This window comes from Entelurus aequoreus, linkage group LG02 (genome assembly GCF_033978785.1).
Source record: "Entelurus aequoreus isolate RoL-2023_Sb linkage group LG02, RoL_Eaeq_v1.1, whole genome shotgun sequence".
Classification (NCBI taxonomy): domain Eukaryota; kingdom Metazoa; phylum Chordata; class Actinopteri; order Syngnathiformes; family Syngnathidae; genus Entelurus; species Entelurus aequoreus.
Genome location: NC_084732.1, coordinates 50,208,307 through 50,228,903, shown reverse-complemented (window position 1 = coordinate 50,228,903; position 20,597 = coordinate 50,208,307). Strand labels below are relative to the sequence as shown.

At 40.6% G+C, this 20,597-nt stretch overlaps 1 protein-coding gene across 1 annotated transcript in view; it reads right to left on the bottom strand.

Annotated features, from left to right (window-relative positions):
• Positions 1 to 20,597, bottom strand: part of galnt18b (UDP-N-acetyl-alpha-D-galactosamine:polypeptide N-acetylgalactosaminyltransferase 18b) — a 280,229-nt gene that overhangs the window by 130,502 nt on the left and 129,130 nt on the right. The window contains 1 exon segment of the mRNA XM_062028599.1: positions 2,906 to 3,072. Coding sequence (XP_061884583.1) covers positions 2,906 to 3,072 — 167 coding nt within the window.

The window sequence follows — 20,597 nt, the reverse complement described above, 5'->3', positions numbered from 1 at the left end:
GATGTATACTGCCATCATGATAACATGCGGAATCTCCCTGGGCAAATAATATGGTCTGAGTCCTACAGCTAACATCTCTATATTCGGGTCACAGTGGCACTCTTTTATTGTGATATGACCGGGATGACAATATTTCTTATTAATATACAAAGCAAGCCCCCCTCCTTTCCGCTTGCTGTTGGTTCGGTCCCGGTCAGCGCGCACCGTTTGAAACCCGTTTATAGAGACGTTATTATTCCGGAACATCGTTGTGTAGCCACCACGTCTCAGTAAAACACATTAGGCTACACTCACAATATTCTTTCTGACTAGCGGCAAGCACTGACAACTCATCCATTTTATTTGCTAGAGACTGCACGTTACCCATGACGACGGAAGGAAGATATGGTTTGTATCTCCTTCTCTCCCTCCTCGCTTCAGCCCTCTTCTGTCTCGAGCGTCTCCCTTTCCCTCGACAGCCACCTCCATGAGTCCTTTTTAGCTCCTCCGGGATCTGGTTAGTTAGCGCCGGGTCCGTTAGCTGGATGCTAATAACTGGTGCCGCTAACAACTGTTCCCTGGTGTAGATGAAAGAGCCTCTCAACTGTTGTCCGTCTGAGCTCTTAAATAGTGTACCCACCGTCAGTAGGACGAACAAAACACTTCTAAACTGCATGTTTAGAAGGGCACGACTAGATAGAAAGTAAATGTAGAGTAAATGTAAAAATATAAAAAAGTACAAAGCGAACAAAGAACAAAAACAAAAGAAATGGACAGAGCGAACTGCAGCAGCGGCCGTCTACAAACCCCGTTTCCGTATGAGTTGGGACATTGTGTTAGATGTAAATATAAACGGAATACAGTGATTTGCAAATCATTTTCAACCCATATTCAGTTGAATATGCTACAAAGACAACATATTTGATGTTCAAACTGATAAACTTTTTTTTTTGCAAATAATCATTAACTTTAGAATTTGATGCCAGCAACACGTGACAAAGAAGTTGGGAAAGGTGGCAATAAATACTGATAAAGTTGAGGAATGCTCATCAAACACTTATTTGGAACATCCTACAGGTGAACAGACAAATTGGGAACAGGTGGGTGCCATGATTGGATATAAAAGTACATTCCATGAAATGCTCAGTCATTCACAAACAAGGATGGGGCGAGGGTCACCACTTTGTCAACAAATGCGTGAGCAAATTGTTGAACAGTTTAAGAAAAACCTTTCTCAACCAGCTATTGCAAGGAATTTAGGGATTTCACCATCTACAGTCCGTAATATCATCAAAGGGTTCAGATAATCTGGAGAAATTACTGCACGTAAGCAGCTAAACCCGTGACCTTCGACCCCTCAGGCTGTACTGCATCAACAAGTGACATCAGTGTGTAAAGGATATCACCACATGGGCTCAGGAACACTTCAGAAACCCACTGTCAGTAACTACAGTTAGTCGCTACATCTGTAAGTGCAAGTTAAAACTCTCCTATGCAAGGCGAAAACCGTTTATCAACAACACCCAGAAACGCCATCGGCTTCGCTGGGCCTGAGCTCATCTAAGATGGACTGATACAAAGTGGAAAAGTGTTCTGTGGTCTGACGAGTCCACATTTCAAATTGTTTTTGGAAACTGTGGACGTCGTGTCCTCCGGACCAAAGAGGAAAAGAACCATCCGGATTGTTATAGGCGCAAAGTTGAAAAGCAAGCATCTGTGATGGTATGGGGGTGCATTAGTGCCCAAGACATGGGTAACTTACACATCTGTGAAGGCGCCATTAATGCTGAAAGTAACATACAGGTTTTGGAGCAACATATGTTGCCATCCAAGCAACGTTACCATGGACGCCCCTGCTTATTTCAGCAAGACAATGCCAAGCCACGTGTTACATCAACGTGGCTTCATAGTAAAAGAGTGTGGGTACTAGACTGGCCTGCCTGTAGTCAAGACCTGTCTCCCATTGAAAATGTGTGGCGCATTATGAAGCCTAAAATACCACAACGGAGACCCCCCGACTGTTGAACAACTTAAGCTGTACATCAAGCAAGAATGGGAAAGAATTCCACCTGAGAAGCTTAAAAAATGTGTCTCCTCAGTTCCCAAACATTTACTGAGTTTTGTTGAAAGGAAAGGCCATGTAACACAGTGGTGAACATGCCCTTTCCCAACTACTTTGGCACGTGTTGCAGCCATGAAATTCTAAGTTAATTATTACTTGCAAAAAAAAAATAAAGTTTATGAGTTTGAACATCAAATATCTTGTCTTTGTAGTGCATTCAATTGAATATGGGTTGAAAAGGATTTGCAAATCATTGTATTCCGTTTATATTTACATCTAACACAATTTCCCAACTCATATGGAAACGGGGTTTGTATATCGACTCATGCGCACATGACTCATGAATAAAATGAACAAAGCACTAACTTTATTCAATTTAATAAAATATTAGGTAACACTTTAGAATGGGGAACATATTCACCATTAGTTAGTTGCTTATTAAAGTAACAAAAACTTAATTTAGAGTTATTTGGACACTAGGGAAACACATAAGGGTTAGGGTTAGGGCTAGGGTTAGTAATAAGCACCGCGTTGAATCGAGAATCGATTCCGAATCGAATCACCACTCCAAGAATTGAATCCAATCGAATCATGAGTTGTTTTAAGATTCACATCCCTACTGAATAATGTCATGTATCAAATGATCATGTATTGTATTGTTGATTAATAATCAGATCATCTAAGTTATGGGGCATGCAATTATAAGCGTTTGCCTCTTCCTACTTCTATTCATATGTAGATGGAGAGTATGTTTGGTTTGTTGTGTTCAAAAGAAATGAATGAAATGAAATGAATGAAATGTAAACAATATTCCGGGAGAGGAAGGAAAAGGAACCAGAGTGTTGCAAAAGGCTTGCTGATTACCATTATTGCTGTTGTCGTCCACCAGAATGATCTCTTTGAGAAGCTGGGAGGGCGTCTTGCTAATGGCAGAGTGAATGGACCTCAGAATAACAGACAAGGCTTCGTTCACAAAAATGAACACGATGCTCACTTGTGGGAGATTTAATGGATAAGTGAGGTTACTGCACCTGCGGAAGACAAATAAAATGCGGGTTAGGGATCAGCTGTTGTAGTACAGTAATTGCATTGCAATACAGGCTGCACTTTCAAGATGTTTTACAATGAAGGTCATGTTCACATGAACACAGATACTTTAAAGGGGAACTGCACTTTTTTGGAATGTTGCCTATTGTTCAAAATCATTATGATTTAAATTAGGATTTTAAAGATGATAAACACTTGGAAGATGCGGCTAATGGGAGTCATCGTTGTAGCCTTCAAAGCCCTCTAAAACAACTTCAAAATCCTCTATCAATGTTTTGTATACACACTGCACGTCTGTATAGAATGTAGTAACAGACACCTTCATAACAATATGTAATATGTTCAATATTTACTGTATTTTGGTCATTTTAATTAATGTGCATTGACTTTCGTTTCCATAGCAGTGCACGTCTGACCTCAGGCAACAAATGTGTACTTCAGGAAACAAAACGCTTGTGTGTGTTCTAATCTTGGCATACTTGGTAACAGACAATGAAGATGACTATTTTTGGACAAATGAGGATTCACAACCTTATCTTTTTGAAGCTGAAGTAACAGAGTATGAACTGCTGCTTCTAGAAGCAAGCAAGAAGAAGAGGGTGAAACGATGGAGCTGACAAAAGGCGATAGAGTGAGATGAAAGCGACTCGAAGCTGCAAATGTGGAATTTGGAGACAAGCTATTTCGACATAAATGGCGCGCCTACTCAAAAAAACTGAAAAAACGTCCCCGGCCAGCTGGACCAAAGAGACGACTGTCCATCGAGTGAGTCACACTTTATATTGATTATGATACACGCAGCTGTCTGACTAGCTGTGTACAAACAAAACATGAAATGTGGGCTAATACTTTACAGATACTATAATATGTTTGTTCATGTTTTTCAGTCAGTACAAATTGGTGTCTTATCGCATTGTGTTGTGCATTACAAAACTCACGTTTCGTGTTGTCGTAGAAGCTTATCTCTCGCCAAAGTTTCGCTTTTACGGCTAATACCGAAGCATGTCGATGTGTCACTACGCTAGAAAGAGAGTTCCTCAGTGTTCGCTCTTACAATATCGCTACAGTTTGGTTATTATACAGGTTAGGGAACGTAATTAAAGTATTGTTGATGGTTTTGAATGCATTTTAAAGTGATTTAGAGGTAGAATTGTTTGCTCCTATTAGCTGCATTGCTCGCTACTGAGAACGAGACGATTTTTAGACTGCAAAAAAAAAAACACTTTGTCCTCTTGTCTCTCATAATGATTGTGAACGATGGTCAAAATTCCCAAAAAATAATCTAATTATTATTTATTTTTTATGCGTTTTGGCCTCTTGTCCACACGCAAAAACATACTTTTGTCCTTAAAAACGCACACTTTCCAAAATGCTGGCCAGGGTGAAGAGTTTCAAAACTCAGAGTGTGCGTGTAGACCAAGGATGTCAAAAGAACTGTGAGCCAAACAGGTTTAATCTGGCCCGTGGCCCGAAAGATGAGTTTGATAAGTATAAAAATGAGCTGCAATTTTTTTAATGAAAGACAATGCTGTTATAAATGTTTCCAATTCAAGTGTAACCGACGTCACACATGACAGTGTTTAAAGATGACGTGTCAGCTGACTGTAAGTGCCCTCTGGATTGGCTGCCGCTACTCCAATCAGTCCAGGTGCAAGCAATCAGCCACTCATGTTGTGGCTGGCAACAGATGGCGGCACACTAATGCAGTATCGACGCACAATGCCTTCTTTCATTGTAAATTATCCACTCAACCGGATAAAATAACCAAACGGTAACAAGCAAAAACCTAAGTCAACATGGCCATCATTTTTGTAGTAGTTAGAGTTCCTCCGTGCAGTGCTTGCAATTGGTTGACGGCACAATGTGCACCCTGAATTCCATTGTAAAACTGTGTGTTTCTACACTTGTTGTTTGTTTATTTTATGCTTAAATCTGCCATGTTCACATTGGTTAAGTTTGTAGTTATGTTACCTTGATTTTGGCTGTGATGTCAATCAATCAATCAATGTTTATTTATATAGCCCTAAATCACAAGTGTCTCAAAGGGCTGTCATTTTTATAATTGCTTTGTTTTTATTATAATTGTAACATTTGAATAATGATAAATGAATGTGTTGTAACTTGTGACAGTTGCGGATGTCACCAATGCAGTGGTTTGAGGAAACACTTGGTTGCCTTTCCAAACACGTCTTTAATGAACTGCCAAATGACAATGCTGAACAGGAAGTGCTTAAAGTTTAATGGCTTGGTAAATACACTGAGACAAAGTCTAAGTCCATTGCGTTCTTGGTGGTGATTTTGAAACCGCACCAATTTTTTTCTCAGAATTTTCAACCAACTTGAAGTGTTTTGCCAAGAGGATTATTTGTAATGTGTACATTTTCAGAGCATGTTTGTTCTTTTTTTGGCCAAAGTAAGACAAAGAAAACTATTTTGAAGTTGTCTTTATTTGTAAGTTATTATGCCATGATTTTACCAGTGGGAATAAATGTTCCTCCATGCAGCCCCTGAGCTAAAAATGAGTTTGACACCCGTGGTGTAGACGGCTTTAACAGAGTCTTATGTATGGAGTTTAATTTGTGTCTTTATATCAAAAGCTTTTTTTTTTACACTGAATTTATGCAACTTAATTTTTTGTGATTTAGTTTTGTGAACTGAATTCAGTGCTTTAAAAATTCAGTTAATAAAAAAAATGTGTAAAAATATTCAGTGCTGAAACATTCAGTGCAGAAAAATTGGCTGCTTCAAAAGGCAAAACTCACTTCAGGTACATTAAGACTAAAACAATTGATCCTGTCTCAGAACCAGCCAATGAGGTGTCAAGTTTGAAGTCACGTGACACAGGTCTTGCAAAGCAGAATAAAAACAGCAGTTACCTGTGCTACCTTGGTACATACAACATATTAAAGATTTCAAAACGGCCCACTGGAAGTTTCCAAACTATAGAAATGATTCCAATGGTTAGAATCTGCAACTTTGAGTAAAATATGGGTTACTGCAGTAACCATAGGAAGTACGTCACAGACGAGGCACAAAGGGAGCGTGCTTTGTTTACACATTACCAAGCCTGAGACGCAGGTGTCAGACGGAGGTAGATTTCTGCAACAAAGTTCTGCAGAAAAGTGATTATATCAAATATGTGACGTTTTTTTTTACCTTATGCGTTTATATTTTGCAGTGTTTGTTGCATCTTTGTTGTTGTTGCTCAATTATAAAAGATGTCGATCATAGAAATGGTGTGGGAAGTAGGGGAGCAATGTTCAAATATTCTCAATATTCAGTGTTTAATTGTTAATAGTTAATATTGTAAATCCCACATTCAGTATTTTCATGTACATTCTGCGTGTGTTATTCAGTAAAAAAATAAAATAAAATAAAAACTCTTATAGAGGGTATGTTATAATTTTTTCAATATTATTCATTATTGATTACGTTTTTGTACCATCTTGTAATCTACGTTTATCCTTTTTTGTGGAAACTTGGAATTTTTTTCCACTAATGCACAGCAACCTCTACTGTTTTAAAAAGGGAGCTGCACTTTTTTGGAATGTTGCCTATCGTTCAAAGTCATTATGACAGACAAAAACACATCTTTTTTTCAGGATTTTAAAGATGAATAAAGAAAAAGCTTGGAAGATGCGGCTAATGGGAGTCACCGTTGTAGCCTTCAAAATCCTCTAAAACAACTTCCAAACCCTCCATCAACCTGTTACGTACACGCTAAACGTATATGTATAATGTAGTAAGAGACAATATGTAAAATGTACAATATGTACTGTATTTTGGTCATTTTGAGGAACACTGGAAATGATTTCCTCAGCACATTTATTTCCGTTTCCATAGCAACACACTTCCTACTTCCGGAAACAAACACGAGTGTGTGTTCTAATCATGGCAGACTCTGTAACAGACAACGAAGACGACTATTTTTGGACAAATGAGGATTCACTGTAGGATGAACTGCTGCTTATAGAAGCGAGCATGAACAGAAGCTGAATTGTTGGAGCAGACAGAAGCGGAGAGAGTGAGGTTGGCGTGTCTTGACGCTGTACGTGTGGAACTCGGAGCCAAGCTATGCTGACATAAATTGATTGCTTACCCAAACGAAACCGGAATGCGTGTTATTACTACACTGTCGATCTGGCTGTGTACGAACAAAACATGAAATAATACTTTACAGATACTGTAATATGGTTGTTCATGTTTTTCAGTCAGTACAGATTGGTGTCCGATCGCATTGTGTTGTGTATTACAAAGTCAAAAGCCATTCAGCTGCTGACGCAGAAACTAGCTTCCCTGTTGCCGTAGCAACCTTACGGCTAACACCGTAGCATGCTGTTGCAAGACGATGTATTACAATGCTAGAAAAAGAGTTCCTCAGTGTTCGCTCTTACAATAACAATGTTGCTACAGTTTGGTTATTATTAGGTTACAGCCCGTACATTTAATATTGTTGGAGGTTTTTGGATGCATTTTTAAAGTATTGTAGAGACAGAAAGGATTGCTCCCATTAGCAGCATTGCTAGCCACCAAAAACTAGCTGAATATTACAAATAAGAATCCCAAAAAATTAAAAATGGTCTTTTTGTTTCTCAGTGAAATATTGTGAACAATAGGCAAATTGAAAAAAAAAGTGCAGTTCCCCTTTTGAATTGTTCATAAAAAGGATCCAAGCACATACAGTAGATTACACAGCCTGGTCTCATGTTGTGCTGCATTAACTGCTTCTTTGTAGGATCCGTCTCACGTGACTGCAAACTTGACACCTCATTGGCTACTTCTGAGACAGGATGGATTGCTTCAGTCTTAATTTACCAGAAATGCATCTTGTGTTTTGAAAGAGTAATTTTTTCTGCACTGAAGATTTTCAGCACCATTTTTTTTACACTGAATTTTCTTAAAATGAATTTCTATATACTGAAATTTTAAACACACTCGCTAACAGTTTTTTTAAATTAAAATGTCAGCATCGTTTGATGTAAAAAAAAGAATCAGGACATATTGTATGTTTAAATGCAAACAAACTACTTTCACTACACATTGTTGAAAAGATGCATCAAAAAGGGCTTTGTGTCACAATCCCTGCAGTGTCTTGTGTGTCTGTGTCGTCTGTCTGGGTGTGGTCATGTGTGGGTGGAGTTTGGGTTCGTGGCTTTCCAGTCTGGCACACCTGGCGCTGATCAGCCCATTCACCTGCCTGTCATCGGCTAATCACCTTCACTCCACAAAAGCCCTGACCTCCTCACACGACGCTGCCAGATCTTTTCACAGCTCTCCAAGTGGTAACGCTTCTCGACAGTTCTCGCAGCATTTTGACGATCTTGTTGATCTTTTGTTTGTGCCTTTGCTCCTGGTAGCTTGTTCCTCGACTCACCATTGTTTTCCTCTGCCTCCAGTGCCAACCTCCTCTAACACTGCCTGCCTGACACCTCCACTCCAGCCGACAACGCCTTTCCCTCGCCTGCCTGACACCTCCACTCCAGCCGACAACGCCTTTCCCTCCTCCCTTGTCTGCCTGAATTAAACCCTTTGGACTTTTTATCTGCCTCTCTTGTCTGCTTTTGGGTCCGCCAGCTTGTTAAATCGTGACAGAACGATCTGGCCAGAATGGACCCAGCAGACTTGGAAAGGGTCAAAGAGGTCATCGGCAACCAAAGTCGGCATCTGGGAGATCACCAACAACTCCTTCAGACCCTTGTGGAAGAGGTATCCAAGATTACCACTAAACTTGATACCCTCTGTGCTGCTCCATGACATGCTCCACTTCAAGCCGATGGCGCCGCCCCTCCCAGACCCTGCGAAGGTACGTGCAGTGGAGGAATGGCCTCAACCTACTACGTTGAAAGAGCTCCAGCGATTTTTGGGTTTCACCAACTTCTACCGCCGTTTCATCAGAAACTACAGCCAGGTAGCTGCACCCTTCACAAGGCTGACTTCCACATCCACTCGATTCGCTTGGACTACAGAGGCTGGAGCTGCTTTCAGGGAATTGAAGAGACGTTTCACCGGTCCTCATTCATCCGGATCCTTCTCGACAATTTATTGTGGAGGTGGACGCCTCAGACTCAGGGGTTGGGGCAATCGGGAACTGCTCGCTGTCAAGCTCGCCCTGGAGGAGTTGGAGGCATTGGCTGGAGGGGGCAGAACACCCGTTCATCGTATGGACAGATCACAAGAACCTCGCCTACATTCAATCGGCCAAGCGCCTCAACTCCCGTCAAGCCCGGTGGGCGCTGTTTTTTGGTCGGTTCCGGTTCACCTTAACCTACCGTCCAGGTTCTCGCAACATTAAACCAGATGCCCTCTAACGGCAGTACTCTCCTGAAATTTCTTCCAGCCCTGACCCTATCCTTCCCTCTTCCTGTATGGTGGCTGCGGTGACATGGGAGATCGAATCGCTGGTTCGTAGAGCTCAGCAGACTCAAGCAGACCAAGGTAATGGCCCAGCTAACAGACTTTTTGTACCTGATTCTGTCCGCTCTGATGTCCTCCTTTGGGCCCACACATCTCGCTTTGCATGCCACCCCGGAATCAACCGCACCCTGTCCCTCCTCAAGCGGCACTTCTGGTGGCCTACCATAACCACAGACACTAGGGCCTTCGTATCTGCCTGCACTGTGTGTGCGCGTGGAAAATCTTCTCACCAGCTGCCTGCAGGTCTCCTCCGTCCCTTGCCGGTTCCTGGTCGCCCATGGTCCCACATCGCAATACAGTAATACTCACCATCGTGGAGAGATTTTCTAAGGCAGTTCATTTTGTGGCTCTCCCCAAACAACCCTCAGCCCTTGAAACTGCTGACCTCCATGGCATACCTCTGGACATCATTTCGGACCGGGGACCCCAATTCATCTCCCAGGTATGGAAGGCTTTCTGTCATGCCCTTGGAGCCAACGTAAGCTTGTCATCTGGTTACCATCCCCAGACTAACGGGCAAACAGAACGGGCTAATCAGGACCTGGAAGCTGCCCTCAGGTGTGTCACTGCCAAAAATCCCTCCACCTGGAGCACCCACCTTGCATGGATTGAATATTCCCACAATTCCCTGTCTTCCGCTGCCACGGGTGTGTCACCGTTTGAAGGTTCTCTGGGTTACCAACCACCACTATTTCCAGCTGAAGAGGCCGACATCGCTGTTCCGTCTGTCCAGTCACCGCGGCGTTGTCGGAAAGTGTGGAGGGATGCACGGGCTGCCCTGATCAGCTCAGTGGAACGAAACCGGCGCTTTGCTGACCGCCACCGGACTCCTGCCCCGGAGTACCAGGCAGGCCAACATGTGTGGCTGTCCTCTAAAGACCTTCCCTTGAAGACGGACTCCAGGAAGCTGTCACCCCGTTTTGTCGGTCTCTATGAAATCCTTGCCATCGTCAACCCAACTGCTATCAAGCTCAAGATGCCCCCTCACCTGAAGGTCTATCCCATCTTCCACGTCTCTCAGGTGAAACCAGTTGTGACCAGTCCGCTTTCCCCTCCAGATGTCTTCCCCCACCCCCCTTGTCATCGATGACCACCCTGCATACTGTATACCGTCCGGCGGCTGCCGGACGCACGGCGCCGTGGTGAGGGGTTCCAGTACCTGGTGGACTGGGCAGACTATGGCCCTGAAGAGCAGTGCTGGATTCCACATCGGTTCATACTGAATCCATCCCTCATCTTGGAATTCCACCGTGACCACCCTGACAAGCCTGGTGGATCGCCTGGGGGCGTTCCGTGAGGGGGAGGTACTGTCACAGTCCCTGCAGCGTCTTGTGTGTCTGTGTCGTCTGTCTGGGTGTGGTCATGTGTGGGCGGAGTTTGGGTTCGTGGCTTCACAGTCTGGCACACCTGGCGCTGATCAGCCCATTCACCTGCCTGTCATCGGCTAATCACCTTCACTCCACAAAAGCCCTGACCTCCTCACACGACGCTGCCAGATCTTTTCACAGCTCTCCAAGTGGTAACGCTTCTCGACAGTTCTCGCAGCATTTTGACGATCTTGTTGATCTTTTGTTTGTGCCTTTGCTCCTGGTAGCTTGTTCCTCGACTCACCATTGTTTTCCTCTGCCTCCAGTGCCGACCTCCTCTAACCCTGCCTGCCTGCCAGACACCTCCACTCCAGCCGACGACGCCTTTCCATCCTCCCTCGTCTGCCTGAATTAAACCCTATGGACTTTTTATCTGCCTCTCTTGTCTGCTTTTGGGTCCACCAGCTTGTTAAATCGTGACACTTTGAAAGACGCTGCTGCTACACTCACCAATTATGTTGTCACACATAAGATTCCAGTCGGACCTCCGACTGATGGAACAACTTGTACAGCGAGACCTTTTTCCTTTGTGTCATAAGAAAGGTGAAACACTTTAAAATATTCATTTAACAACCGATCATGTAGTTAACTTACATGTGTTGGATCCATTTGTGCAGCAGTAGATGAGGGCGCTTTAAAACAATAAAACATGATGTATTCTGGGCTCCTTGTTAGTGTGCGCTGATGTTAATGTACACTTCACTGTACATGTAATACATCACTATATGGATGATTAAAGGTGTTGTATTTCATGAGAGTTGGTTTTATTTCAAAAACATTCAATATGTTTGCTGGGCGCTTTTTCAGTTTGCGCTGATTTTAAAGATAATGTACGCGCCACTGCACATATAATATATCAATCAATCAATCAATGTTTATTTATATAGCCCTAAATCACAAAATGACCATATTGATGATTAAATGAAGCGAAGTGAAGTGAATTCTATTCATATAGCACTTTTTCTAGAGTGACTCAATGCGCTTTACTTTGAGAAACCCATTGTCTAAGTTTAAGCTACATTCCCACCAGTGTGAGTGGCAGTGGGGGCAAAGTGAATGAAGTGTCTTGCCCAAGGACACAACTTCAGCGACTAGGATGGGGTAGGCTGGATTTGAACCGGGAACCCTCATGTGTCTGGTCGGTCGCTCCACCATCTGAGCCACACCGCCTCATAGGTTATAACTGTATTAGTGTTCGGTTCCACAGCAGCACATGCGCGTTTGTGCTTTAGGCATTTCGTAATCTTACCTGGATACAGGTCATGTACGACTGGTAGGTTGCAATAAACATAATAACAGAAGCCTAATGCCACCAAGTCAGCAGTGGCTGCTTTTCTGCTTCCGATTGGACAAAATGTGCATGACAGCGGGTGTGTACGTTTTGCGTGTGGACATAGACTGTTTTAAAGAGATTGTTAAACCCCGGATAAGCATTTTTTTAAGTATTCGTGTTCATGTGGACATGGCTTAAGTTGATTGCACAAAGGGATTAAGGTGGTCATATCTCTTTTCTAGCACAGAATCTATTTTCATCACATGCCAGTGTCGCATTAGACAAAATCACATCACATTGTTCATCCAAGCAAACAGCCTGTTGCGTTTATGTAATGTCATTGCCTTTAAAGATATGTTAGGACAATGTGAAGGCCAAATGTGTGATTAATGTATCCCCTGAGACTATTTTGTGTGAAGGAAGAGAGCTTGTGCTGGTGGCAGTGAGTGGTCTGGAGGGAGTGTTGTGATGTCAAGTGTAGAAAACATCCTTAGGACCTTTAAACTGCAACCCCTCGTAGGCTCTTTTAACCTTGGGGATGTTACCATGAAAGTGGGTCATGGTCAAGCGCCACAGTGTCCATAACGATAATAAAGCAGTTTGATGTTCTTTTCGTCCCTTTTACTTACAAGAAATGTTTCAACTGAAACATGAATTTCATAAGGTCTGCAATATTTTAATGAAAAATATGATTTTCAGCCAAAAAATAACTATGTGGCGTCATAGCAAGGTGACACACTGAAACTGGCTAATCACTTGACAAAACTTTGTCCTTTTTTTAATGTCACAAATGAAAATGTCTTTTTATGTGGGGCAGGGGCCACAGCAGCACCTGCTGCCCATTGAAAAGGTCAATACGTGCTTTTATGTCTGTCTCATAAAATCTACAATACAGTAACTGAATTATTTTTTTTTTTAATTGTCGCTATTTGTTTATTTTCTAAGTATCTAACGGAGTTGGAATACTACTGTATTTTTTTGAATTTTTTTTTAGTTTGAGTTTATTTCGAACATGCAAGCATACAACATGATACATCACAATTTCCAGTTTCTCTTTTCAACATGTTCGAAAAGGAGTAGGAAGAAACAGAGTTTATTTAATCTTACCCCTTTTCTTTTATATAACAGTTGCTAAAACTTTTGTTCACTTCCTGTTCTCAATTTATTCACAATATACTCCATAAGTAATCACAATAAAAAATAAAAATAAATAAATAATAATTGGTGAAGTAAGTTACATTTCATATGATGAGATAAGTACGATTATTTTGAGAGTGAAAGAATGGATGAATTAAGTACATTCAGTATTCTTCTTCTTTGTACTTTGTAAACACTTTAAGTTTGAATAGTTTCTTGAAGTGGATCATATTAGTACATTGTTTGATTGCTTTGCTTAATCCATTCCATAATTTAATTCCACATACTGATATACTGACGGTCTTAAGTGTTGTACGTGCATACAAATGTTTTAAATTACATTTCTCTCTAAGATTATATTCCTCCTCTTTTTTTGAGAAGAATTGTTGTATATTCTTGGGTAGCAGGTTATAGTTTGCTTTGTGCATAATTTTAGCTGTTTGCAAATTCACTATGTCGTGGAGTTTCTGTATCTTTGATTCAATAAATAAAGGATTTGTATGCTCTCTATATCCAACATGATGTATTATAGGCCAGTGACAATGCCCCTCAAAATTTGAGATACCCCTACCGGAGGTAGAACAAAATCTAACAATGTTTTTCCTCATCTCTAAGGTCTCCCATATATGAAATGGGTTCTTAGGTTAAAATATTTTACTGCAAACATTATTAAATTGATACATATTGTCATACACCCCAAACTTAAAAAAGAACAAAAATACAGCCTGGCCGTATGGGAGTTAAGCCATATAAACTTATGTAGATTAATAACACAAGCTCTGACAGCTTTGAAACTTGGCATAATTGTGGTCAGGAAGTTGCTTTACCTATTAGAAAAAACTGGATGTGAATATCTTGATGTGTGTAACATATAGAGACCTATGAACACTTGCCTAAAATAAGCGGACATACAAAAAATGAATATCTATGCAGAATATTCTCATTTACTTTGTAGTTGCTTAGCCAGGGATTGTCATAAACACACACATCATGGCTTTTTGGAAAGATGGGGCTGTGCTGAATCCAGTGATACCAAATATATGAATATAGCATGTATAGTCAGTGTGTTACATCACTAAGTGTATGAGGTCTCCCAAATGAAAGAAAGTGAAACATTGACACATGGTTGTGATGAATCCAGCAATGCCAAATATGTAAATAGTATGCATAATCATTCATCACTAAATATATAAACTGTCCCAAATAAAAGAATATGTTGCATTGCATAACAATATATTGTACTGTACCGTTTGACATCACCAGGGGATGAGGCACACAGCTCAGCAATAGCACACAAAGGAGACAGGTGACAGGATTGTAGTTTGGATGATCTTTTTATAACTATAACTTAACTTCACACAGTACAAATTAAATTACTATTTCAAATCAAACAAATGTTCATCAAACAAAACACTCTGAGGAGGAATGAGCCCTCTCCTCACGTTAAATCAAACAAATGTTCATCAAACAAAACAATCTGAGGAGGAATGAGCCCTCTCCTCACGTTAAACTCCCCAGCTCTTTGGCTGGTGTTCTTCATGGGCTGTTTTTGGTAGCCATCCCTGTCACTCATCCACATTATCATCAGTGACAGAGTGGGTCATATTTGGGCACTCTGGGAAAGAGCAAGAGCAAAACTCAGTGCAAGTCAAGCCCACTGAAAGACACTGGCATTTGCTGGTTTCATTGCATTTTCCATCTTTACAGTACAGGTGGGTGATGTCTCGAACTTATTTAGGTGCTGGTGCCTTCTGAAACATGATAGGTTCAATGGAAACATCCTGTCTGAGCCTCCATCCTCTACCAACAGGGTTCCAGAGATGAGGCTTGGCCTGATGGCTGTGACGCCAAACTGCTGTTTGGTATAAGGCTCTTAACACATGTTGCTCAAAGGCGTCTTCTGTTGGGGGTAGATTTGCTGCTGAAGAATCCGTGGTAGATGCTAGTGTGTACCTCAGCTCATCTAGGTTGGTACAAGGACAGCCATTCTCCTTTTTCTTTTGGCCATACAGGAGGAGGGCATATTTTCTTGCCACAGGCAAAGCTTCGTCTAGATTTCCAGACAGTCCAAACTTGGCCATTTCCTTTAAGTCAGTCAGATGGGTCTTCAGTCTTGTGAAAGCAGTGGTCTTTCCAATTCTGTACAAGCTGCTTGTACTATCGCAACCCGTGAGGGCGTGGCATGCAGGTAAACACTCACAAAGAGCTGCTCCAAGACTCTGAGCAATTGAACAAACTGGGACAAATCTTTCCTTGAGGCCATGTCCAGAATGCATGAAGACTTGTGAGGATCCAAACATCCCTTTGCTTGCATAGTACACAAGCAGAACCAGTACGTCTGTATCGTCACATTTGACAATGAGACGAGAATAGGACTCCACAAGGTGTATTGCATGTAACACCAGCCTTGTGTCAGCCTCCTCCTGGTCACTGTAAAGATCTTTCAAACAGTCAACACCTGACTTCCTAAACCTCTTCACCTCCTCACCATTGTCAAAGCCACCTGCCAATATGACTGTGTTCTCTGACGAGATTTTCTCTGGCCCAGCCTTCATTATGTAATTGCTGACAAAGCTACATAAAGCAGCCTTGTTCCCACTGATCCTCAGGAATTTCCTGTAGTTTGGAACGCGTGCTTGTCCTGTGATAATATGTGTCCTGCTGGTTTGGATGGTACGACTTCTTTGTCTTTCAAGGTCTTTGACCGAGTGTTGATGATCATATCTGTCAAACACTAAAACAACACAGCTGATGCCTTCCTTTCCCATTAACATTTTGATCTTATTCCAGATACATTCACCAAGATCGTTGAAGGTCTGGAAGCTTGGATCATGGAGACTCTGCAGAAGAGCCATGCCATCGATGAGATATGCTGATGGTTCTTTAACACTGGGCAGCTGCTGTGTCTCTTCAACGACAGACTCCAGTTTCTTAGCAAGGTCAGCTTTTGTGGTCTTCCTCATGCTTCCATCATCATAAAACAAAGATGGTGGGACAGCAGCGAGTTCGTGAGACATCACAGTCTCCATGGACACCTCTCTTTGTTTGGAAACAGCAAGTAACCTTCGAAAGAGCACATCTGAGTCCATGTGAACCTGTCTAGATACACTAACTCCAGCTGATGTTTTCATGTCCTTGAAGGTTGCACATTGGTTTATTTTCTCTGGGTCCCAGAAGCTCTTTGTTCTTTTTGATTTTGTCAGACGTTGTTCAATAAAGACGACATTCTGCTTTGCACCATCTTGGAGGAAGTTTGGGAGCTCTTTTGCAACTTTCTCTGATGCAACCTGACCACTTGCAATATTGATCAGTTCCTCAGGAACACTATCAAGGTCAAATGGATTCTGCTTCTGCTCCACAGCTTCCATTATCTTCTGTATGTCTCTCTCGTCTCTGTCCATTCTGGATGCTCCATGCTCCTTGTGTGCTCTCTGGCTCTTTGCAACAGTGTCACAAAGCTCTTTCATGCCATCTACATATGCTGTGGTCACATGTCTTGTCATTAGCCATCTTGTGAGAGCTCCCTTCCGTAGTGTGAAGCCAACAACTCCACCCTGACTCTTGCCTTCTCGGTTGATGGTTTGCTCCAGTGCCTGATCAGTAGCCACACAGTTGAAGCTTCGATCCTCAGACCGGCGAACAACAAATCCCCCTTGTTGCATGAATGTGTATGCTTCTGGTTGTTCCTGTTCAAGGAATTTCATTTCTGCAACATAGACTGGCATGTACTTGGCATAATTGGTCCTTCCAGCAGCTCTGAACCAAGGCATAACCTCACACATGTATTTCAGTTGAAGTTGAAAGTCAGCTTCACGCTCTGAACGAAGCATCCTTAGCAACAGATCAGCACCATTTAGGAATGTTAACCAGTACCCAAAGGTTGCTGATTGCTTAACTCCCTCATTTGTGAACATCTGGATTCTATTCTGGATCTCAGGGAGTTCAGTCTTCACCTCACTGATGAGCTGTTGAGCAGTGGCCTTGTCATTACCCTCAAATGCATGCTGCACATCTTGTAGGAGTTGCTCTTGTGCTTTAGTCATTGCACATTGGCCTTGTTTTTTAAGCCATGATTGCATGGCTTTCCAGAAGAGCCTGAACAGGGCCTCAGAGGCTAGCTTTATGCTCCTTACTCCTCTCCCTGGCAAAGCAACTACAAAGTAAATGAGAATATTCTGCATAGATATTCATTTTTTGTATGTCCGCTTATTTTAGGCAAGTGTTCAAAGGTCTCTATATGTTACACACATCAAGATATTCACATCCAGTTTTTTCTAATAGGTAAAGCAACTTCATGACCACAATTATGTCAAGTTTCAAAGCTGTCAGAGCTTGTGTTATTAATCTACATGAGTTTATATGGCTTAACTCCCATACGGCCAGGCTGTATTTTTGTTCTTTTTTAAGTTTGGGGTGTATGACAATATGTATCAATTTAACAATGTTTGCAGTAAAATATTTTAACCTAAGAACCCGTTTCATATATGGGAGACCTTAGAGATGAGGAAAACATTGTTAGATCTTGTTCTACCTCCGGTAGGGGTATCTCAAAAACTAAAGCCCTTTTTGACAGTTAGTCACTAGCCTATTATTCTAACTGATCTTTTTTGTAACACCGTTAATGAATGAAGTGTACTTTTGTAATTATTTCCCCATATTTCTGCATAGTAGCTCAGATATGGTAACACTAGTGAGCAGTAGAGAATATGAAGTGATTTTTGGTCTAGAACATGTTTTGCTTTATTCATTATTGACGTGTTTCTTGCTACTTTATGTTGTATATTTTTTACGTGAGATTTCCAGTTCAATTTATCATCAATCATTATACCTAGAAATTTGGTTTCATTTACTCTTTCAATTTCTATTCCGTCTATTTGTATTTGTGTTTGACTTTCTCTTCTACTGTTACCAAATAGCATTATTTTAGTTTTACTGAGATTCAACGATAATCTGTTTTTGTCAAACCATCCTTTTAATTTGTTAATTTCTTCTGTTATTATTTGTATTATCTTCTGTGTGTTCTCTCCTGAGCAAAACGCTGTTGTATCATCCGCAAATAATACTAACTTTAAATCTTTTGTAACTTTACAAATGTCATTTATATAGAGATTGAATAATTTAGGTCCTAGTATTGATCCCTGAGGTACACCACAGGATATATTTAGCGTTGTAGATGTGTGTTCGCCTAGCTTCACGTATTTTTTCCTGTTCGTTAGATAACTTCTTATGCAGTTTAAGAATAACCCTCTGATGCCATATCGTTCTAGTTTTTTAATTAAAATATTGTGATTAATTGTGTCAAATGCTTTAGTTAGATCCATAAAAACCGCTGCCGCACATTTTTTACTATCTATTGCATTGGTAATTTCTTCTGTAATTTCAATTAAAGCCATTGAAGTTGAAACATTAGCTCTGTATCCATATTGGTTCTCTTCGAGTATTCTATTTTTATTTATGAAACTCTCTAATCTGTTATTGAACAGTTTTTCAATGATTTTAGAAAATTGTGGAAGTAAAGAAACAGGTCTATAATTTGTAAATTGATGTTTGTCTCCAGTCTTATAAATTGGTGCAACTTCAGCTATTTTCATTTTGTTTGGAAATTTACCTGTTTGAAATGATAGGTTACTAATATACATTAATGGTCCTGAGATCTCTTCAATAACCTTTTTTATCGTTTCCATATCAATTCCGTTACAATCAGTTGAAGTCTTAGATTTACATTTTTTCACGATTGTAACTATTTCCTCCTGTGTCACATTACTGAGGAACATGGAGTTGGGATTTCGCTCTATGGTATCATTATAGTCCTCAATTGAAACTGGGTCTGGAATCCTTTCTTCCAATTTTGGTCCAATATTTACAAAATAATTATTGAAGCCAGAGCCGGCCCAAGGCATAAGCGTACTAAGCGCTTGCTTAGGGCCCCGCGGCCACCAGGGGGCCCCCAAAAGCATTAACAAAAAATTCTTATTTTTTATTTTTTGCATGTACGTGTCTGAGTCAGACTCGTACATCGCAGTGATTAGTATTAATAACAAAGTCGGCCATCAGATTTCTTACAGTGATGTCATAAATGACTTTGCCTCCAGAAAAGCCAGGAAGCACAGGTTTTAAGGAGTGGGTGGTGTGGTGTGGGTGGTGAAGAACAGAGGAACAAAACTGTGATGTGATGGTCAAATGTGTGAATTAAGGACCTTAATTTAAGGTAGTTTATTTTGATTTTCTTCCCCAAAAATTTTTTGCACATCGTTATGTACATTTACATAGTTTTAATATGTAGTAACTTTATATTTGTTCATAAACCGTTATGTTACCTTGTTTCTAGTAACTCTGTTCATTAATATTATTTAAGTATTTGCTTGATATTTAATTTAATTATGTTGTTTTTTGTACAATTGAATTTGTTCCTTTTTATATATATTTAAATGATTTTATTGTTGCACTTTATTGTTTTTCTTGCACTACGAATTATTTTTGCACATTGCTGTTTCAGGTTTTTGTTACCAAAAATAAAAAAGTGAATCAGAATCAACTTTATTGTCCAGTTATGTTTAACACACATGGAATTTAACTTCAGTAGACTGCGCTCTCTTTGTACAAAGTAAACATTAAATATGAACAATTAACTAAAAATATAAACTAGTAATTAAAGACTAATATGTACAAGACTGATGAGACAAGATGACACTTTTACTGTAAATACAAAGCTTTATCACTTGGACTGTTCAACCCCAGGCCACTCTTGTAGCTGAATGTTTTCTACATTTTAAGATTAGGAAACATATGTGGCACTCTGGACATCATTTGTTCATTCATTGGTATTATTTATGTTCTTAACTGGGCCACCCCCATATCTTTATAAATGACATGTCATTTGTAAAGATATGCCAGGCTGACAATAGGATAATGTAAACAACACTGCCAGAGCCGCAATGAGTTTATAGTAGGTGTGGGAATGATCAACAATCAATATTATTGGCAGAAATAGAGGGCCCCAAAATCAAATTTTGCATAGGGCCCCATGGAGGCTTGGGCCGGCACTGATTGAAGCTTTCAACTACTTCCTTTATGTTGTCATTTTTTTTTATTTCCGTCTAAGAAGTATTGAGGGTAGTCTCTCTTAGTGCCATTTTTAATAAAGCTATTGAGGATGCCCCATGTTGCTCTCATATTATTTTAGTTTTTGTCCAATAATTCACTGTAATATTATTTTCTACATGATCGTAGTATGTATGTTAACTTGTTTTTATAGTTTTTGTACTTAATTTCTGCCTCTATAGTTCTTTGTGCTATAAATTTTCTATATAGTGTATTC